This window comes from Carassius carassius, chromosome 6 (genome assembly GCF_963082965.1).
Source record: "Carassius carassius chromosome 6, fCarCar2.1, whole genome shotgun sequence".
Taxonomy (NCBI): Eukaryota; Metazoa; Chordata; class Actinopteri; order Cypriniformes; family Cyprinidae; genus Carassius; species Carassius carassius.
Window position 1 is genome coordinate 23,649,386 of NC_081760.1, and position 23,827 is coordinate 23,673,212.

A 23,827-nucleotide genomic window follows, 5' to 3' on the forward strand; every position below is an offset into this window, starting at 1 on the left:
GTGCCATAGATCTGCTGCCGGGTGAACCAGTGCCTAGGGGACGGATCTATCCCCTATCCGTTCCCGAGGAGAAGGCCATGGAGGATTACATCAGGGAGGCGCTGGCTCAAGGATACATCCGCCCATCTACCTCCCCTGCTGCTTCGAGTTTCTTCTTCGTGGCCAAGAAGGATGGAGGTTTGTGGCCATGTATCGACTACAGAGCCCTGAATAAAATTACTCAGAAGTTTCGCTGTCCTCTTCCCCTCGTCCCAGCGGCCCTAGAACATCTCCGTGGTGCCACTGTATTCTCCAAGTTGGACCTCCGCAGTGCGTATAACCTCATCCGGATACGCGAGGGGGACGAGTGGAAGACCGCCTTCATCACCCCTACTGGCCACTACGAGCACTGCGTGATGCCGTATGGGCTAGTAAACGCCCCCTCCGTATTCCAGGATTTCATGCATGAGGTGCTCCGGGATTTCCTCCATCAATTCGTCCTAGTGTATATCGATGACATTCTGATATATTCCCGGAGCCAGGCCGAACATCGACGCCACGTTGCGGAGGTCCTGCAACGCCTGAGGGACTTCCAGCTCTACCTAAAAGCAGAGAAGTGCTCATTCCATCAGCCCTCAGTGCAGTTCCTTGGCTATACCATCGACCGCAGTGGCATCCGGATGGACGAGTGGAAGGTAAGCACCGTCCGGGATTGGCCTGTTCCTACCACCATCAAGGAACTACAGCGATTCCTGGGCTTCGCAAACTTCCTTCGTCAGAAGCCCAAGTCCCTGTCTTGGACTCCAGCCGCCACCGAAGCCTTCCAGGCCCTGAAGCTGGCCTTTACGACCGCCCCACTCCTCGTGCATCCTAACCCAGATTTACCATTCGTCGTGGAGGTGGACGCCTCTACCACCGGAGTCGGTGCGGTCCTGTATCAGCAGCAGGGGACGCGCAGCCGCCTCTGTATATGTATATATATATATATATTAGGGGTCTAATGGTACGCAAAAATCACAGTTCGGTATGTACCTCGGTTTTAAATTCACGGTTCGGTTCATTTTCGGTACAGTAAGGGAAAAAAATGCAAACATTAAACTGCAGGTTGTTTATTACTATAATCTTTTTTTAAACAATTTTTTACACTTTTTTAAATACTTTTTAATAGAAATATATATAAAATAAAAAAAGAATAAGAAATAAAATACTGCTGCAAAGTTCTCCACTAAATAAAATACTCTCAGTCTCAAACCAATTTCATATAATAAAATATAATGAAAAATATAAATAAATAACTATGATTACAGTGCAGCACTACCAATCCCAGCTTGCTCATATTTAAAAAAAATATATATATAACTTTTCCAAAGTGTGAAGTGCAGCATCAACAGTTTCAGTTTTTAGACCTGCTCAGATTTCGTTGGACCGATCGGAATTAAGAGCAAAGGTATGTTTAAATGCCGACGGAAGCTGCGTTTGAATTACAATCGTTTTTTTCCTAGTTGTAGTGATGTTCACACTCGCGTGATGCCTTTTGAAAACCTTAGGCCGGTGACACACTGGCATATTGCACCTGTCAAACACTGTCAATACTGTTGACGGTGTCCTTTATCAGTAGGCTTTATATTTATGCTCAATATGAAGTATAGATATTGTAGTGAAGACAAGATCCTGGTCTGTCGGCCTCTCGGCGGTCTCCCTCTATGTCACCTACAGTAGCAGCAGTGCGTCAGGCACCATTCTGGTGTGTAAAGACACAGAAAACGCGAAGCAGGTGTCACGCAACTGACAAACAGCAGAAACGCCACGCTCACGCCACGCAGCCAGTGTGTCACAGGCCATAGAATCAGCTGCAGGGCGGGATTTGCGCTGAACGCGGAGACTTCCGCCACTTAATATGTTCGTTTGGAAACACGAAAATGTATATGATCCGCAAACAAAATATTGCATTCGGTCATTCGGTCAAACGGTCCGTTACGAATACACGTACCGTTACACCCCTAATATATATATATATATATATATATATATATACATATATATATATATTTAACAAAATTATAAACGCAACACATTTTTCATGAGCTGAACTCAAAGATCTAAGACTTTTTCTATGTACACAAAAGGCCTATTTCTCTAAAATATTGTTCACAAATATGTCTAAATCTGTGCTAGTGAGCACTTCTCCTTTGCCGAGATAATCCATCCACCTCACAGGTGTGGCATATCAATATGCTGATTAGACAGCATGATTATTGCACAGGTGTGGCTTAGGCTGGCCACAATAAAAGGCCACTCTAAAATGTGCAGTTTTACTGTTGGGGGGTTCATTCAATGAAAACCAGTCAGTATATGGCGTGACCAACATTTGCCTCACGCACATGACGCCATACACGCTTTCTGCCATCTGCCCTGTACAGTGAAAAACGGGATTCATCCGTGAAGAGAACACCTCTCCAAAGTGCCAGACGGCATCAAATGTGAGAATTGTCCCACTCAAGTCGATTAGAATGATGAACTGCAGTCATGTTGAGATCCCGATGAGGATGACCAGCATGTGTACAGTTTCTAACAGTTTGTGCAGAAATTCTTTGGCTATGCAAACCGATTGTTGCAGCAGCTGTCTGGATGGCTGGCCTCATATGATTTTGTAGGTGAATATGCTTGATGTGGAGGTCCTGGGCTGGTGTGGTTACACATGGTCTGCGGTTGTGAGGCCTGTTGGATGCACTGCCAAATTCTCTGAAACACCTTTGGAGATGGCTTATGGTAAAGAAATGAACATTCAATTCACGTCCAACAGCTCTGGTGGACATTCCTGCAGTCAGCATTCCAATTGCACGCTCCCTGTAACTCATCCTGTAACTCAAAAACAGATAAAATGTAATACATTCTACATTCACATAGAATAATGTGAAACTTTTCATTGAGCTTAGATATTACGTTATACTCTTATCCTTTATGCTGTTATCCTTCTCCACAAGATTTATCTGTATGGTGTGTGGTTATCTACCTGATCCATTCTCTTACAGGCCAGTTTAAAATGTATATCAAAGATTGTGTGACTGTGTTACATTAAATTCCTGAGGTTAAGTGCTGATTGCTTGTGCCAAAGCTGTGGATGTTGATTGTAAGCACAATGGTTTAATCCTTTGTTAACTTTGGTATATTAAAGGAATCATTCACTCAAAAAGGAATGCTTCCTTACTTGTATGATCTTCATCTATTCATGGACAATGAGATATTTGACATAATATTCATGCTGATCTTTTCTGTTGAATGGAAGTTAATGGTAACTACGGACTTTTGAATTAATTGTGCTTTTATGGTGCTGTTTGTCAAACAGTTTCAGTTCCCATTGACTATCTTGTCAATGGGAACAGAAAATTTTGTTTACCAACAATTATCTAAATTAATATTAATCTTCATTCAATCTTCTTTTTGATTACACAAAAGAAGGAAAGTCAAACATATTTGGAACAACATAAGGGTGAGTAAACAATGACATTATTTATTTATTTTTTTCTGTGAACTATCCTTTTAACTTCTCCTTGTGCATTCTACAGAATAAATAAATAAACAATATTCCATCCTGATAAACATCTTAGCCTTTAGTTATTTATTTTCTTATTAATATTTTATTTATTTTTTTGCAGCTCTTTTCAACTAAACTATCTTGTCATGCTTTTTAGGTTTCCTGTTTATTTTACTGCTCCCCTAGTACTCATAACTGTCACCGTAGACTGCTTTGGGGATTGTTGCTAGTGTATAATTGTGCTGCTCACACCAGAGAGCTGCACGGGTCCGATTTTGTAAATCCGCAAAAAATAGATAGTAATAAAATAGAACCGACACCCGACCCGCACCCGAAATCAAATCAGTTAAGCCAATCACATTAGACACACACGAATTTTATTGCCAGGTCATAAAGAAGTTATTTATGGAAAACTTTTTTTAAAAGATATTCATTTTTTAAACATTTTATCTTAATTTTGATCAATGTTTTATCAATCAATTGCCCGTATTTAATTAATAAGAAGCAAATATATAGGAGACAATGTAATAACCTTAGTGTAATTTACAGAATTACTAAAAAATATTTTGCTACCTAAAAGTTAAATATTTTTTGTGTCACGCATGCATGCATGCATGCATGCATGCATGCATGTCTATTTCCCTCTTATTAAATATAAAACGCATGTGGACTGATGTTTTTCCAATGTTTGGACTCCTTTATTAAAGGTACCATCTGTCATATCTGGCAAAAAAATCAAGTCATACTCCACATTCCATACCAGATGGGGGCAGTATGCCTCAATAAAGTGAATTGGTCTACTCTAGAGTAACAAACGAGAAACGGCATAGTCTCTATGCTCTGCCCCTACCTTCACAACAACCCTAGAGCATAGCCGAATCCTATAAGACAGCGGTTCTCAATTGCAGTCCTCGCGCCCCACTGCTCTGCACATTTTGAACGTTTCTCTTAGAGCTTCAGACATTTGTTCTATTCGAACATAAGTGCCCTGCGAAGTGGACATCACAGGATATTCAGCCATGATTCCAGTTCGAAGTGAACGTAGCTATATGTTCCAATCAAAGTGCATTGAAGTGTGCAAGACGTGAATTTAAATTGTATTGATTTACAGAGGTATATGATGTCACAGTTGTCCATGTTTAAAGACGCTGCACAGCACAAATCAGTGAATGAATGTTTCGATGTGAGGTAAACTTCAACAGATTTCCCCTGCTCAGAGAGTAGGGAGCAATGAACATTTGAAAACCAGTTCATGCACGGAGTTCATTTCTAACGAGCTGATTATCTGAATCAGGTGTGTTAACAAAGAGAAATATGCAAAATAGTTTTGCCTCCAGAGGAACGTTGGGTGATGTCAAGTGATTTTGAAACATGACATCTTCAAGCTACTCCCCTTCACCTTTACCAGTGAATATGTTCATATTCGTTTTGTTCATATTACATTGAGTTGTATATACACATTATTGGAATTAAATTAATTTGACAGACAGCATTCTGTCAACATCATTGGTCAACATCAGACAGCTGATGTTGACCAAGCTAGCGCCAACCAACGTAACCAGAGCTGCCAACTCTCAAGCATTCACCGTGAGACATACGCAATTGACTCTTTTCACACGCTTTCACGCCACACATCAATTTTCTCACGTACAGAAAAACCACGAAGCAAAGAGGACACGGAGACCAACAGACTAGACAGAGCAGGTTACTTATGATATAAAAAAATGGGTAAGTTATAGCTAACGTTAGCTAATTATCAAACGCAGCTACGGTTAGCCATCGCTAACATTAGCACGTTTATAGAACAGCCTTCGATACATTTCTATGTTATAACTTCCCGAAAAAAATACACAAACATATAAAACAAACTTCTAGCGAAATACTAACAGCATCTAACTTACCAATCCAAAAGAAATGTTGCAAGTTCGGTGTCGAACCTCATTTCTTTCAGGTCCATCAGTTGTCTCCAGCGATTGAAAGCAGTGCCAAAGTTTACTCTGGTTCGGCTCCTTTTCTTATCGGATTTGATTTGTGTTTCCGAGCGCGGTTGTTTCCCTGTAGCGGGTGGTGGTCTCTTGCCAAGGGCTTAAGTTATCCTTCCACTCTCTTCCCTGAACTGAAATGAAGTAGTGGGCTGTACTTTCCACACGATTGACATCAGGTTAGATTACGCCCACAAGCCGTGCGAGTTATTCGTGTATTGCAGGTTGGCTGGTGGTTATGTTGCCCGCATACCGCCTCCCATGGCCGAAACTGGTATTACGACACCTGTCGGGCCGGGGCTAGTAATGCTACTGCTAATTAAGGTTGATATCTCTGCAGCACTATAACTTTACATTTTTTTAATGACATCATCGCCCTTATTTCTTCTCATACTTTTGATGCGTGTAGGTCATTTTTTGAATATTTTTAGCTCAATTTTTGCACATGGCACCTTTAATGGAGTAGGCAATAAACAGACATTTCAATATATTGGTATTAAATGCATTTTCTGAGAATTTATAGGCTATTTCACGTTTTTACTGCAAATGTCGAAATACGTGCTCTTTGGTCCATCAGTGCTTGAGTCACTGATCACATTAGAATAAAATATCTCATAATAAAATAAAAAGTTGACTGATTTATGAATGTATATGCATAGTTCTCATCAGTCGGAAATACAGATAAACGCTTTCATTTGTTGTATTTTTGATCCTGAAAGAAAACAGAACAACAAAGGAGAGAATCATACCACCGTCTGAGGTTGTGCTTCAAGTCAAACGCACTCATTTTTAAATCGTTCACAGCTGAGCATCGCGAGATGCGGATCTGCGCCAGAGCGCACATGTGCATGAGCTGCACAAAGTCATTTTCAGATGCATTAAAAAAAAAAAACCCTGGATAGCCTAGATTAGGTCCATATTCACAAATGTGTTAGCTATGGAATGAAATATCTGATATTCCAATTGTCAAATACATGCAAGTGGAAGTGTATTGTTGTTTAAATCGCGTTAGTTGAGCTGTATATGCGCGATATAATTTTATGACACAAATTTTGAAATAGGCTTAAATCAAACACATTTTAATTCAGATTCTGTATATATATATATATATATATATATATATATATATATATATATACAGAATCTGAATATATATATATATATATATATAAAAACAGAAAACAAAAACAGCGAAAAAAAAACAGCTGGCTGATCTTTTACGTCTGACTCTTTTACGTCTGATTTATGCTAATGACTCATGCAGCCGTTCGCGCGATTGTGATTTTTTAAAAAATTGGAACATAGGCCTATTTTTACGTTTGCACTTGACTGTTTTGAACCCGTGTTTAGACCCATGTTTCCCCTTGTGTCCGACCCGACCCGCACCCGTATCCGACACAGTTGGATGTTTTTCACCTGTTTCAGCCAAATTTTCGGGTCACCCGTCGAGTACCCACGGGTACCCGAACCCGTGCATGACTCTACAGTAGCTCACACTGCTGTGGTGACATCAGTATGAGCGCCCTTTCAATCCATACATACTGCTGAGGTGTGTTAAGGCTACAGTTGAAGGTGTTTTAGCGACAGAGGTGTAGAAGGTGTACATGATGGGGGCTGGGGCTCTGGCTCTCCTCAGTTTGCGGAGGAAGTAGAGACGCTGTTGTGATTTCTTGGCCAGTGCTGCGGTGTTTTCAGTCCAGGAGAGGTCCTCTGTGATGTGCACACCCAGGAACTTGGTGCTGGATGTGTTGCTGCCGACCCGTACTGCCTGAGGTCTTCCAGTCAGAAAGTCCAACAGCCAGTTGCACAGCGAAGTGTTGAGCCCCAGCTGAATCAGTTTCTAAATGAGCTGTTGAAGGATGATTGTGTTGAATGCTGAACTGAAATCTATGAACAGCATTCTGACATATGAGTCCTTTTTGTCCTGATGTGTGAGTGCTGAGTGGAGGGTAGTGGCGATGGCATCATCGGTCGACCGGTTGGAACGATATGCAAACTGGAAGGGGTCCAAGGAGGACAGACTTGATGGGGTGCATGACTAGCCGTTCAAAGCACTTCATGAGGATGGGGGTAAGGTCAACAGGACGGTAGTCATTGAAGCAGGATGGAGATGGCTTCTTCGGAACTGGAATGATGGTTGTAGTTGTGAAGCATGTGGGAACAACAGCCTGACTCAGTGAGATGTTGAAAATGTCTGTGAAGACATCAGTGAGTTCTGCTGCACAGTCTTTCAGTACACGCCCAGGGATGTTGTCAGGACCCAGAGCTTTGCGTGCATTTCATAGTATGGTACACCATAATAAGAGCCTGCATGTAAATGTCTGCACTTTTTTTTTACCTCCTAACATTTTTTTTTCTATAAAGCTAGCACTGCTGACTAGTGTGGTGTCTAACTATGAAACAATCTTCTCAGCAAGACCTAAAACAAAAACAAATGAAAAGAGTGAACTTGCCTGGAATTCGGGCTGCTTTCCTTGACAAGAAGTTTCTTAAAAACTTAACGTTAAATACCATAATCCTCAAAGATATTGTGTGCCTGCGATCTTTCCTGTCAAGGAAAAAGCCGGCGACACGACATATAAAGTTGATCCTTCGAAATGCTGATTGGCTCACGCAGATAGAACTTTATAGAGCCAAGTTAGAGTTCGACTTTGTAGATAGAACCTTTTTGTTTTTTCAATAAAAAGTCCCAAAATGTACACAACTTAAAAAAAAAAACATCACATAATGTAAATAATGTCAGATAGAGCCTTATAATTCCAAGGGGACAGTATGTTGTTTCAGGATTGGCATCATCTGAAGTCTTCTGGCTGTAGGGCATGGATGGATGTTTTGAGAAAGGATTCTTTATATAAAGATTTTAGTCAGATGTACTCGCAGAATTCCTCTGATTTCTTTTCCCACTTTGTCATGATGATGTTCTGTAAGAGACCATGGCCTTGGGTTATCCAGTTGAGCTACAGTACTGATGCTGTCCTTGGCTTTGTAATCCCACTCCCACAGCAAGCCCCTTCTGTGTAGGCATGACCAACTGGATCTGTCCCTCTATCAAAAAGCCACAGTGGCTAGCCCTGCTTCCCTTGCTTCTCATCCTATTTGTCCAGTGCTGTCTGGGACGAGCCCCTAAGAATCAGAAATCCAAAACCGGGCAAAGGAACAGAATTGACACCCCTGAGGCTTTTCCAGATCTTGCTAATGGGTTTAAGACAGTTGGCTAATTTGTCAACCTGTTTGTGATTTTGTGCACATTGACAAGCCTGTTAAAGTCTGGCATGCTTACCGTAAGCCGATTGGAGCAATGGGGTTTATTTAAAGGTATTTTAGGAAATATCTGTTGCTGTATGTTGTCACTTTATGTAGCCTCTACTCAAATAAGAAGTGATTTTGTCAAACAATGCCTAAAGAAAAATCTAAATTTAACGAAAACGGACTGCCCTTCTTTAGCAATCCAAATGTTAATTCTGGTTAGAATCTAGCTTTTATCCACGTGGAGACCTCCACAAAAGATGCCATAAAGCCATCATTTTCATGTCATTCCAGTGACTTACACTTAACTCAATGGAAATTATGGGCAATCGCATTCAACTTTGAATGAGTAGCTAAATTGTATCAATTAACATGGAAGTAACCTCTGCCTTTTCCATAAAGATGGTTGATTAACCCTATTAGTGTCTAAAATGCAACCTTGAACTATCCTCTGTCTCTAACATTATGTCACTTGCACCAGAAGTGGTGCCTTTTTGATTCTTTCTTCACAATGATGGCTTTAGTGAAAGCATTAGTGGGACAGATTGGGTCCGGAGGTAAATAATGAGAAGGTTTTGAGGGCAGCCATTAGTGCCCTTAAGATGAAGTAACCAAGGCATGCCATGAAGGGTCTCTTTTTAGAATTCTGTGCTCAACCTATTCAGATGTCAAATGCAGTGATTATTTTGTGTACATGTGTTTGTGAGTGGGAGGGAAGGTGTGTAAAGCAAAAGACAATTAGAATGAAAACAAGTTTTAATAAATGGCCCAGAGAAGTCTATGAGAAATAAAAGGGTTGAAAAAATGACTTTAAAAGCTTTCTGAGATTTTTAAAACATTTGTTTGTGTGTGTGTTACTAGGGTTCCTGAGTACAGGTGACCAGGCAGCCAAAGGGAATTATGGGCTGTTGGACCAGATCCAAGCACTCCGGTGGATCAAAGAGAATATCCAGGCTTTCAAAGGCGACCCGAAAAGGGTGACTATATTTGGATCAGGAGCTGGGGCGTCCTGTGTAAGCTTGCTGACCCTGTCACACTATTCAGAAGGTAAAAATCATTTTGTAATAGTTTAACGTAGTACAGTTTTATGAGATTTTCGAACAACATTTAGTCCACAAGACAAAAACACATTTAGTCCACAAGAAAAAAACAAAAAAAATTGCTGAAATTATTAAAATAGCCCCATTCAAAAGTTTGGGAACCCTTGGTTCTTAATACTGTGTGTGGTTACCTGGATGATCCACGACTGTCGTTCTGTTTTGTGATGGTTGTGCATGAGTCCCTTGTTTGTTCTGAACAGTTAAACTGAGAACTGTTCTTCAGAAAAATCTTTAAGGTCCTGTAGATTCTTCAGTTCCCTTTCAAGGGAACTTCGAACTGCGTCCTCTAGGGGTCGCTATGGGGAACACCTCGTTGTGACCCGTGTCTGAAGCATACATTGAATACAAAGAAGCTTCATTTGTTTGGGTGAAGAGCATGCATGCGATATCTTTGAGGAGGCATTTTTTCATGTTTTTCAATGAAAAAGCTCCACACTCGTTCGTTTCTCTTTCCGAGGAAAAAAAGGTAAAAGGGCAGCCATCTGCTTCCCGCGGTTAAGGACCCACTGCTGCTGAGGCACGGAGGAGAAATAGCTCGTGAGAATTTCAGGTGGATCTGTCTGAATGGTTTAGAGAGGGACCTTCCCTTTCACGCTTGTCGGCGGCGGGTGAGAGAGAGCCTCGGGAGGATGATGTTATATCTTTAACACTTTCTGATACTAGGGTACAGCTCTGCTGGGTTTTTACCCAGGAAAAGCAGGAGATATTTGAGGATGGTAAAGAAGCTGAGGCTGAGCCTTCTCAATTCTCCTGCCCTGCGTATGTAGAGCTGTTGGATGTTATCGATCGCGCTATGGCAAAGTTGGACTTGCCATGAAAGTGCGCCTTATAACGTGACACCGTGAGTGCGTCTCGAAGAGCGTTATCTTTCTGACCATAGCCTTCCAGCTCAGGTGAGCCATCCATTTCTGCCTGACCTCTATACAGAAATCGAAAAAAAAATTAAAGAGGCCGTTTTCTTCTTGCATCCATCGGTTTTCAGCATAAGAGTTGTTTTGGTTTTTCCATTGAGAGGGTGGTTGAAAAGTTCAGGGAGACGAAGGTGCGCTCCGCTGCTTTCAGATTCTTTGTTCCACGAAGGTCCAGGTCTGAGCCTGAACATCATAAGGGTCAAGGCCTGTCTCGATCTGAGGATCAAAGACGGGCACAGAAGGCTAGTGTCGCGACTCATGCTCCTCCTCCACCTGCAGGCAGGGGTAAGAGGAATCGTGGGTCACAAGGAGGTAAGCAGAACCTAAGGGATGTGATCCAGACGAGGCAGTGTTCTCGTTTGAACCGGAGCGATACCGAGGTATCTGGTTGTTCCCTTTATGTATTTTTAACTTCTGCTTTTATCCTCCCCTTCCTAATTCCACTGTAACCACCAGCTCTCCACCTGATCGAGGATAGACTCTTGCATAACAGTCCTATGCTGGACCTATGATGTTTTTGGCTGGTTCTATGTTCATAGCAACCATCTTACTGATGGTCCGGACTAAAACTAGGCTCCCCTTGAGTGGAGCTCCAGCGCAGGAGATTGGGTGAGTATATAACCCTTTCTGTATATACTTATGCGTTTTAAATTGCTGGTGGTTATGTGTCTACTAATAAACTCTGTGAGTTTACTTTGCAGTGCTCAGTTACAGTGTTTACTAAACACTCGTCAGCACCAGCCATCCGGCTTGATGTTCCAGTATTAGGCTGCTGAGATCACAGGTTTCTGGGGGAGCCTCCTTGATCATCAGGCCTGGCACAGCACTTCAGGGAATTTCATGGATGTCCAGCCAGGTCACCTTGCCGGATCTCCTGGCCGCTTAGTTGTGCTGTCTCATCCGGCGGGAAGTGGAGGTGGCAGTTACAGAAGTCTTCTTGTATATACTGCCTCAGGTGATGCTCCCCTAGCCAGAAGTTTGTAAAAATTTGAGCTTGCTTCTCCCGTACGGTTCAACGCCTCTGCGATGCTTAGGAACCTTTGGGTACACACGCTAACCTCTGTGTAACTTTTTTAACTAAGCATTATTTCCACAGATCAAGTTGATGGTTTTCAAACATACTGTTTTGAGATGCACCATTCCATCTATGAGCTTTTCTGAGAGTGCCATGAGAGCCCCTCCTTAGAACAGTTTTTGAAAATCCATGCTATGGTAAGTCTGCACGTGAAGTCTTTGTGCACTTTCTGAAATCCACACTGTGGTAAGTTCGCACGCTAGTATTCTGCGTTATTTCTAAAATCCTATATGGTGAGGGCTTCGCGTGGTTGCTTCGTGCCCTTTCTTGAGTTGGTAAAAGCTCCGTTCATCTTGGGCGCCACTCCACCTGTGTATCCTCGGATACCTATCTAAACAGGGTGTTGCTACTAGAGATCCCCTGTGTGACTGGCAAGACTTAGTATAAAATGCTAGGTTCTTAGCCGTATTCCTTTAACAGATTTTTTCCTGATTCCAAGCCATCAGCTCTACCCCGGGCCAAGGCCCTAACAATTAAGTTGGGTATGTTGCATTGGCCTTTGGCCGTAAGGGGTAAGTCAAGTCACTTTTATTGTCACATCTACAAGCACATGTGCCTTGGTGAGTGAAATTCTTGGAAGCTTGTGCCAGAAATTGCAGAAACAATTAACATAGAACCATACAGATTTCAACAGGTAAAAATGTGCAATATGCACATACATATAGTCAGTACACACAGTGTACTATTAGACATACTTACAGTTAACACCACACATTATACGCAATATGTACATACATACAGTTAGCACTACACATTATACACTATACACAGAATGTACACGTTCTACATTATGTAAAACTATATATGCATAAAAATATGCTAAGGTGCAACAGAGTGTACATGAACTGGATACAGAAATGTCATGGATGTGCATCGGATGGTATCCAGTGGTAACGGGTAGGTTATTGTATTAAATGCAGTGTGTATGTATAGTCCAGCATTGAACTGTTAAATTAAAAGTGCAGTGTGTGGTATACCATATTGTGGGAGTATGCTGTAGGGTGAATTAGTTCATCAGTCTAACATCCTGAGGGAAAAAGCTATCCCTCAGTCTGCTAGTGCGGGATCGTTCTGTCACGTAAAAGAACACAAAATCCAATTGCAAGTAAAACAGTTTATTTGCCACAACGCAAACAGCAGGGAACAAGAAAATAGAGCAGGTGAGCTGGTGAACAGGTGAGCTGGTGAATCGGTGAGCTGGAGAGATGTCTCTGTAACACGGAGACTGAGGCACTGACCCGAACCAACCCAGAGAATTCTCCTAGGAACAGGCGTGGAAGCACACTGAGCGATCTCCTTGGCAGAGCGCAAGAAGAGTGATCTGAGGACAGAGAGCAAGACCAGCATCGACAACTACAAACAACGATCTGACAACATGCAGTAACAACCACAAGACAGATACAGACAGGACAGAACCAGCATCAAGTGCAGCCATGCTGATTAGCTCATCAGCCCAATGATTGCCGAAGCAATGCTGAATGAACAATCAGACAGAAACGAGAAAACAGACATGCAAAATGAACACACAGATCTATGAACCGTGACACGGATGCTATGGAGGCATCTTCCTGAGGGCAGCAGAGAGAGCAGTCTGTGGGATGGGTGGCTGGAGTCACTGATGATCCTCCGGTCTTTCTTTATGCACCACCTGGTGTAGATGTCCTGGAGGGAGGGAATCTCACCTCCAATAATGGGGCTGGCAGTTTGCACAACCCTTTTCAGAGCTTTACGGTTGCCAGCGGTGCTGTTTCCAAACCAGGCAGTGATGCAGCCCATCAGAATGCTCTCTATAGTGCAGGTGTAGAATGTTCTTAGGATGCTGGGGCTCATTCCAAACTTCCTCAGCCATCTCAGGAAGAAGAGGCACTGATGTGCCTTCTTCAGGACTGCATCAGTGTGTATGGACCAGGTGAGATCCTCACTGATGTTAACGCAGAGGAACTTGAAGCTGCTTACCCGCTCCACAGTTTTCTTGTCGATGGTGATGGGTGTGTGTTCTCTGTTCTGTCTCCTGAAATCCACCACCAGCTCCTTGGTCTTGTCAATGTTGAGTGAGAGGTGGTTCTCCTGACACCATTTAGTCAGGGTGCTCACCTCCTCTCTGTAGGCCGTCTCATCGTTGTCGGTGATCAGGCCTATCACCGTTGTGTCATCAGCTAATTTGACAATGACATTGGAGCTGTGTTTGGCTTTACAGTCATGTGTGTACAGGGATTACAGGAGTGGGCTGAGGACACAGCCCTGAGGAGCACCAGTGTTGAGAGTCAGCGGGGATGAAGTGTTGTTGCCCATTCTGACCGCCTGTCAGGAAGTCCATGATCCAGCTGCACAGAGATCTCTTTAGTCCCAGAGTCTGGAGCTTCGCAACAAGTGTGGCAGGCACTATGGTGTTAAATACTGAGCTGTAGTTCACAAACAGCATTCTCACATAGATGTTCTTATTTTCCAGGTGGGAGAGAGCAGTTTGTAGGCTGAAAGCAATAGCATCGTCTGTAGAACGGTTGCTGCGATATGCAAACTGTAGCGGGTCCAATGAGGCAGGCAGCACAGAGCAGATGTAGTCTCTGACAAGTTTCTAAAAACACTTGCTGAAGATGGGTGTGAGAGCAACGGGCCTCCAGTCATTTAAGCATTTGATTTAATTTTTCTTTGGTATGGGCCAGTAGTGTAGCCAGAAAAGAGACTCTGGGTGTTCATATGAAAATCTGGGTGTGCCACATTTATTTTCAGATTACTGTGCAAAATTATGGGATAGTATTTTTGTCACACTGCTTCCGTCCGACCATACTCCTAGTGGTAATTTGCAGGTCGTGTCAAAATGTAGTTAATTGTTAAATTTTATAATTTTCTTCCAAATACGATAATTTTGAACTTCTGGTACGATACTTGGACATTTCCAATCTGGCAACACTGTCTGTTGATGTTGGGCCCCGGGGAGGGAGAAACATCCTCATCAGGTGTAACGTTAGACCTTGTGTCCGGCTGTCCATCAAGACAAGGTTTTTTGCTAAAAAAAAAATTAAGAAAGGAGCTCTGCGACATATTGCTAGCTAGCAATGTGCAATGAAAAATTATCTGTTTATATCATAGACTGCTGGGGTTACAATCAGCTGCTGTTTGCTGATTGGTTGGCAGTCCAAATGTCGGCAGATATATTTTAACAAAAATAATTTAAAAATTAAATTACATTTTAACATTTTTAGCATTATTGCACCATATATTGGATTCTTATTTCTGTGCCCCTGAGAGTATGATTTAGAATGTTCAGTGGCATCACAGAACTGCCAGATTCAAACAGCTTTCACGTGTTGGCTGGTACTGAGCCAGTGACGGACACGCTCAGCGCATGACATATATCACAATTAATTTTCAGTGTTTTCAACCACATAATGTTTATTTTAGGTTTCATACATTTAAATATACATAATCGCTAGTAAAACAATACATTGGTAGTTTGTAAAATACACACTGATGTCTATGGAAGCAGCAAAAACTATCTAATCAAATCTAATTTGCCGACGTGTTTTATTCATATATCAAACACACATACCAGAACAATAAAGTTTACTCTATTCTTTGTCCAGTTCAACAGCCACTTACTTTCATGTATTTCGGGAGAAAATGGGGAATTCAAGTGCTGTACGTTAAATCCAGCTGACAGGACTCTGAACTGCAGCGCTTATCTCGTTATAGATCAAGATAATTTATAAAGGTTTTTAAACGAAGAATCGGAATATCAGATAGTTGACATGGTAAGCAAGTTTGTGTATATATTTTAATAAAAAATGAAAAATTAAATAAAACGAATACCGATACATCTGTTAGTGGCTGCGGTGTGTCACTTGACAATCATGATGCGTCGCCATGGAAACAAGTGTTAAAATAACAAGTTAAAATATTTGTAATTTACGTGTGAAGGGGTTGATTTAAAAAATATATAATTTCTAAGTAAACAACAATAGCCCAAGTTTAGTAAACATTTTTTATTGATTATTAAAAATAATTCTTCATCTATTTTTAGGTGTGCCAGCTGCCACTGTGGGTGGCACCGGCACACCCGTGGCTACGCCACTGGTATGGGCACAATGGTAGATTTTTTTGAAGCACGAGGAAACCACAGACAGACAGAGGGAGAGGTTGAAAATGTCTGTGAAAACACCGGCTAGTTGGAATGCCATGCTCGGAGAACATGGCCTGGGATGCCCTCGGGACCCGCAGCCTTACGGATATTTACCCGTCGGAAGGATCGGGTTACATCCACGACAGATACGGAGAGTGCACTCACTTCTTCTGCAGCAGCCACAGAGGCGCTTTCTGTGTGGGCATTGTTGTAAGTCTCGAAACAAACATAAAAGTTATTTAGCTTATCTGGTAGAGAGGCAGCAATGTTCAGAGTAGCTGGTTTATTCCCTTTAAAGTCTGTGATGTTATTGATGCCCTGCCACATGCTTCTTGCATCGTTTGTGTTGAGTTGTTCTTCAACTTTGTTTATGTATTGTCATTTTCTGGCTTTGATGGATTTTTTGAGATTGTAACTGGCTTGTTTGCGTTCATCAGCGTTCCCGGATTTTAAAGTGGATGTCCACGCTGACAAGGCTGCTCGAACATTGCTATTAATCCAAGGTTTTTGGTTGGGGTTGATGCGGATTGTTTTTGATGGCAGTACATCTTCTACACACTTCCTGATGAAACACGTTACAGTTTCTGAGTACGCCTCTATGTCGTCATCAGATACTGCCTGGAAAATGTCCCAGTCCACGTGATCAAAACAGTCCTGTAGTATAACGTCTGATTGGTCCGACCAGCATTGAATTTACCTGAGGGCGGGTGCTTCCCATTTCAGTTTCTGCTTATAACCAGGCAGGATCAGAATAGAAGAGTGATCCGATTTGCCGAAAGGTGGGTGGAGGAGAGATTTGTAGGCATCCCGGAAAGGAGAGTAACAGTGGTCCAGTGCACGATCACCATGCGTGTTGATAGTTATGTGTTAAAAATTTTTTTGGAGCTATTGTTCTGAAGTTGGCTTTATTAAAGTCCACCGTAACAATAAACGCTGCATCTGGGTGCGCGGTTTCCTGCTCACTTATATTCGCATACAGTTCCTTGAGTGCCTGGTCTGTGTTGGCTTGAGGAGGAATGTAAACAGCTGTGATTATGACCACTGTGAATTTCCTTGGTAGCCAGAATGGTCGACACAGAAGCATTTGAAATTCCAGATCAGGGGAGCAGAAGGATTTGATAGAGTTTAGGTTCCTTTCATCACACCACGAGTTGTTGATAAAGAAACAAACACCCCCACCTCTGCTATTCCCTGTGAGCTTTTTCATTCTGTCCGAGCGGTGCACAGAGGACCCCGTAAACTCGATGGCTGAGTCTAGAACCTCTGGAGACATCCCGGTTTCTGTGAGGCAAATAATGCAGCAGTCCCTTGTATCTCGTTGGTATGAGATACGTGCTCGCAATTCACAGAGTTTGTTGTCCAGTGACAACGTTAGCCAGCAAAATAGTTGGGAGAGGAGGTCGGAGGGGACGACGTCTGCGTCTGACAAGGATGCCGGCTCTCTTCCTTCTTTTCCGGTGGCGTTTCCTCGGTCGCGTCCTTGCAGGCCAGACAAAGGGCTCTGATGCGGTGTCTGTAAACAAGGCGCCAGCGTTCAAGAACTCAAAGTCTGGTTTGCGTTTTGCAACGTAGAAACCTATGCTTAGAAGCATGTGTCTGTCGTAGACAGTTATACAAACAATATCCAACACGTAGAACAACAACAACAAAAAAACAAGTAAAACAAACGAAACACTGCAAAGTTTACTCAGAGCTTGCAACACGGCCGCCATGCTCGGCGCCATCTTACTCACAGACAGCCGTCTAAATGTCCCAGTGGAAACTCCCATGGAAATGGTAGAGTTGGTACTTAGTGTTCGCCATGATTCTGGCCTGCACTGCCCTCAGCATGGTGGCTAGGGGAATTTTGTTCCCCATAGCGACCCCTAGAGGACGCAGTTCAAAGTTCCCTTGAAAGGGAACATCTCAGGTTACGAATGTAACCATGGTTCCCTGAGTAGGGAATGAGAAACTGCGTCCTCTAGCTCCCTGCCATGCTTTGGCGCAACCTTCAGACGAAGAAGTGAATGATGTGTTCACCCAGTGCCTGTTTTCAACTTTCAATTTTAATTTTTCAAATCAGATCAGATCAACGATACACAATATTATTGTGCATTGGTGGAGCAAGAGAGAGACTCAGTGAAGGCTTGTTTAAAATATTGCACATATATAAGCCTTTCAGATTACTTATTAAAGTGCAATGTAATACCTCATATCTGCAGACGATGTACGTCTATTTGTGGATAGAGACTTCACCGGCTACATGCGCCAATCCTCATTTGCATGCATGTGTGTGTGTGAAATGCGTGCTGAAGTGAAACAGCTGGGCATTTTTGATAGCTGAATTATAATAAGCTGCCTCACAGTTATTCACATTTTCACAGATTCTGCAAGGGCTGTCCCACTGTATGTATGTATGTATGTATATATATATATATATATATATATATATATATATATATATATATATATACCCTAATTAATTGCAATCATGAGAAATTAAATTGTGATTATGCTTCCTTTGTCTTTACAGAATCCAGCTTCAAAATCATTACTTATTTAATTTACAACAAACACACAATCCCCTATTTTCTCTGTGATTATATATTGAAAGATCTTCTAAGAACCAAAAGACCTTGATCCCTGTGTGCCTGGCTGCATGCAATTTTCGTTGAAACTACAACCCCTACAAGGCATTACTCTGGAACTCAATTGTCCCACTATAAAATATTGATTTTACATTCAATGATCAGTCTGGCTAGATAGCAGACAAAATCTAGTAATGGATCAAATGACCTCTGGCTACAGTTAATGTAACACTAACACGTAACCCCAAATATGGAAGTGGCATATTTGATCAAAATAACAGGACAAGCTGTAGTTCCCTTCTGGTGTTCCTGTCTGAAAGGTCGGCAGTGATTTAAAATGAATTACATAATGTAAATTGTAAAATTAGCAGAAAGGCATTTAATTTCACCTGTTACCTCTAAAGTTCACCTGTGCCCTTTGTCTTCAGATGCTTGTCAGGTGCTCTAAAAAGTATAAAATTACAAAACTACTAGTAAGAATACCATTAATAAGACGATGATGAATTACTGGTTAATTTTAACTTATTTAATTTGGGCATCTGGGTTTTATTAGAACTTCCTTTAACCTAGTTTAAAACATTTTATGAGTAATCAGGCTTTGCTTTATGGGTAGAGTCTGCTAAGCTCCATTTTCTGGGCATTGACATAGATATGTATTAACATTATGAAGGTCTTGGCAGTAGTACCTTCTCCATATTTTTGATATTTTAAATCTGAGTGAAGGCTATTTTTCACTCTGTGTCAGTGCATCAGAAGCCTTGGTTCAGCCTAGTGAGTTCCATGCCCTGAGGTATTGCTATTTTCTTGGACAGAGTCTTTGTCATCGTTGTTATGGCCATGCCTGGCTGAGCTTACAAAAGTACAGCATCGATGCATATTATTTGGCATCTTACTTACCCATATAACAGTAAGCAGGTACAAAATATCCTAGGCTTCATTACAAAGCATTCTTATTCTACATGCTCTTTAATTTAATTTTCGAGTCCTATTTGATGAGCTACAACCATAGTCTTCAATGAGACATTGTAATATCAACATTGTGATATTGTTAAATCGATAGTTCACTTCATCATTGACTTGCTCCCATGTTGTTCCAATCCAATAAAACTTCACTTTGAATAAAGGTGTTATTAATTAAACCTGAGCGATTTCTGTTCCTCCACTGCCCATCCATTCACTCAAAACATGGATGCTTCATAAAGTTTATAAAGAGTTTGTAAAAAAGTTATCCATATGAATCAAGTGGCTCAAAAATTATTCTGAAGAGGCACGATCCATTTATATGATAATAGATTTAATTTAGGTTTTTATTCACATATAAACGTTGATCAACACTCATGCATAGAGCACATCAAATTTGGTTATTGGAAGCTCAGTTGTTCTTGACAAACAGGCATGAACCAAACAGGCATGAATTGGTTCTCGTGGAAGCTTAAATATGCTTACGTGACACACATCAAAAATTGGTGAAAAATGTTTTGGGTAAAAAAAAATCTTTAATATTAATGAATGTTTATATTTTTATTTTCAGATTTGTTTCAGAAAGCCATCATCCAGAGTGGGACTGCTTTGTCAAGCTGGGCTGTGAACTACCAGCCAGCCAAATACACCCGCATACTAGCTGAGAAGGTGGGCTGCAATATGCTAGATACTGTAGATCTGGTGGAATGTCTACAGAACAAAAACTACAAGGAACTGATTGAACAGTACATCACACAGGCCAAGTACCACATTGCTTTTGGTCCAGTTATTGATGGTGACGTCATCCCCGATGACCCCCAAATTCTGATGGAACAGGGAGAGTTTCTCAACTATGATATCATGCTGGGTGTCAACCAGGGTGAGGGTTTTAAATTTGTGGATGGCATCGTGGACAGTGAGGATGGTGTCTCTGCAAACGACTTTGACTTTGCTGTGTCTGATTTTGTGGACCACCTCTATGGTTATCCAGAGGGCAAGGACACACTTCGAGAAACCATCAAGTTCATGTATACCGACTGGGCTGACAAGGAGAACCCAGAGACCAGACGAAAGACTCTAGTTGCACTCTTTACTGATCACCAGTGGGTGGCACCAGCGGTAGCTACGGCAGACCTTCATGCTCAATACGGATCTCCGACATACTTCTATGCTTTCTACCACCACTGTCAGAGCGAAATGAAACCAAGCTGGTCCGATTCAGCACATGGAGATGAGGTGCCTTATGTGTTTGGAATTCCCATGATTGGGCCTACTGATCTCTTTAACTGTAATTTCTCCAAGAACGACGTCATGCTTTCGGCGGTGGTAATGACTTACTGGACGAATTTTGCAAAAACTGGGTAAGTGGAAGCCTTTTATTTGTTCTGTTAATTAATTATGCGCAATGTATTCAGTATCACATATCTGTTAATAATTATTTCAACACTTTTTCACTTGTTATCATGGTTAGTGACAAGACTCATTTTATTTATCAGTTTCTTAAAAAAAAATCCTTAAATATACAGTTTAGTGTTACAGTTATTTGAATACAGCTCTTATGTGATGATAATGCTTTTGTGTTTTGATATATGTAGGTGTCATAAAAAAAAGAAAAAAGAAATATATATATATATATATATTATGGGTTTAGCTGTCCAGAAGTAATGGCATGGATGCAAAATGCTAATTAATAAATAATTATTTTATCTGTAGTAAATGTTGCATTGAATTAATAAATTGCTGTGTAAAATCACTCATATTAATTCAAAGTGTAAAGAAAATATTGCTTTTAAACTAGTCTTTACATCACATGAGATTTCGTTGAAAATTTACCTTTTCTTGATCTTGGACATTTGTCATCGACCCATTAAGCAGCACTGACAGTAAATGTCTCTTTACCTGCTTATTTTAGTGTAAACTACATCCTTTCAGATGTCCATTAATAAGATTCCTTAAGATTAATATTCTTATTCTATAAAGAATAAGCTTTTACCTGCTTCAGACCACACAATGTGGAACATCACTTTCTATTTAGGAAACTTGTCCTAAATGAGTCATGGTTTTGCTGTCTCCTCACATATGATAATTTCAAGACTCACCATTGTCAGTCAGATTATTATTTTAATGGTATCAGACCAGATCTTAACTAGCCTCTTGAGTTATGCGGTTCTTTCCATCCTTTTCTCCATACAACATCACTGCACTCAAGGCAAGCCCAGTTCATCCTGAACCTACTTCAAATATAAGTGACTGGGGCCCCTTCATACTTTCAGTGCTCCATTCGGTGTTTATAGGTGCGGTTTGGCACCACTCCAGGTGATACCTGTGTGTCAAGAGGTAGATTGGCAGGCTCATCAGTACCTCACGTCAGACTGCTCTCCCTCCGCTGGCTGAGTGTCTCTCTCAGCGTGAGTACTTTAAAACAGAGGAGGAAAAGTGAAAGCAATTTCAGCAGCGCCTGGAGAATGCTTGCTTTGCAAGAGAGTCACTCCAGCCTGTGGTAAACAAACCAGTGGTGATATCAGCCTCTCTGAGTAGTTCCACAAAAACAGGGCAAATAAATACTTGGAGGGAAATGTGCAGAATGTAATTTGTATTTAAGCCTTCCTTTGTTGCAACAGCTGACAAGCCTGGGTGCTTAGACTGGAGAGAGCAAGACATGGGTCATTAATGCTATCACTGAAGAAAATTAACCTACACTTTGTTATCTGGATGTCAAGTATCAGCATCGGCTTTATGGATTTTATGGGTCAGGTACATTATGCACACACATTTTTATTATACATCAGCAGCAGATCAGTGATAAAAACCTGAAATGGATAGATGGAATCTGTGGGATTCACTATCATTTTGTTCCAAACCATTATTACTTTACATCCTCTGTGGAAATTCAGTGGAGTCCTAAACTACATTGAACCCTATTGACTTTTTATACAGAGAGAGAGAGAGAGAGAAGAAATTTTTTACCCAACTTAATGTGTTGATATATGCCAGCTAAGTTTTCAAGGAATCATAACTTATTTCTATCCTATACATAGGTTAACATTTCCAGTTAACTTCTGAAAAATACCCTACATAACCACTGTTTACATAATTTGACCTTTATTTTTGGTTAAATACAATTATAAACAACAGTATTACTGACAAAACTCGTTTACCAAACATTTTAGAAAACAAATGACATCTCATCCCTGTTTGTTGTGATGCATAAAATTATTTGCAACACAGTAAAGACTTTACAAATCACATAGAACTCATACAAACCTTTATTTCACAGAAAGAAATAAAGTCTCTCCTAAAGAGGATACAACAAGCCTCTGTTTTGTAAGTCAACAACTGGGTTGTAGTAATGCCACATTTGGAGGGTATCTGGAGGATGCAACTGTCAATGAAATTAAACCAACCACTCTGGGTACTGGAAACAATGCTAAAAAAAAAAAAAAAACACACATAGCATGTTTTAGAGTGAAAGCTTAGCAGAGGTCGATCACTCTCTGGAGGCAGAATATTTCTTCTGTGTGTTTTGGAGGAGTGATAAGATTAATATCCCCACTTTAGTAATATCACCTCGTTGTGGTACAAATTGAATGAGGTCATGTAAACGATTCTTTATGTGGAACTTACTACTTGAATGCTTGTGCAATTTAGTTGTTTATTGTTAATGCATAACACACCAGTTAGCTTTACAAGCCCTGAAATATTGTCGATACTGTGCATTGCATTATAAATGATGATAATGGCTCTACACAGATATTAGTTCCTGGAAGTATAAGAAAATGTGAATAAATGACTATTCCCAGTTATATTTTGCACACACCATTAAATGGATCTTTAAGTATATGCATTTCTGCATCATGGAATTTCACCGTTTGCCAAATTGTGGCTGTGAGAGTCTAACCCCCAATTTCCACCAGATCCGTAACGGCTGCGTTACGGCTCCGTCACGGCGGCGGAGTCAATAGGTTTCCATTAAAGTCAATAAGTGTATTTCCACTGAATGCGTTACAGCTGCGTTCCGACTCCGGCGATCCGCAGCCCTCCGGACCAGATACGCAGAGCTTCTATTTTTGCCGGATGCCGGAGCGCTCCGCAGCACTACAGGGCAGAGTACGCAGGACAGGAAGTCGAGTGACAAAACAGAACAGCCAGAAACAAAATAAAATACACCGCGCTCATATTTCCCTACACTACACCTTGAAAACGTCATAATGGGCGGAGACAGGCTTGTTGAAGTTTTAACCCCGTTGACACGATGGATGAAGGAATGAATAGAGAAAAGAAAAGAGTTCTATCCTATACTCCTTCGGATGGAAAACTGTTCCTGGTTTGGTAGTTCTGTTTATAGAAACTAC

The 23,827-nt window shown here is 41.2% G+C and overlaps 1 protein-coding gene across 1 annotated transcript in view; it reads left to right on the forward strand.

The window, feature by feature from the left end:
- LOC132142517 (neuroligin-4, X-linked-like) overlaps positions 1-23,827 on the forward strand; it is a 157,670-nt gene that overhangs the window by 123,193 nt on the left and 10,650 nt on the right. The window contains exons 4-5 of the mRNA XM_059552449.1: positions 9,604-9,789; positions 20,047-20,836. Coding sequence (XP_059408432.1) covers positions 9,604-9,789; positions 20,047-20,836 — 976 coding nt within the window. The remainder of the gene's footprint in view (positions 1-9,603; positions 9,790-20,046; positions 20,837-23,827) is intronic.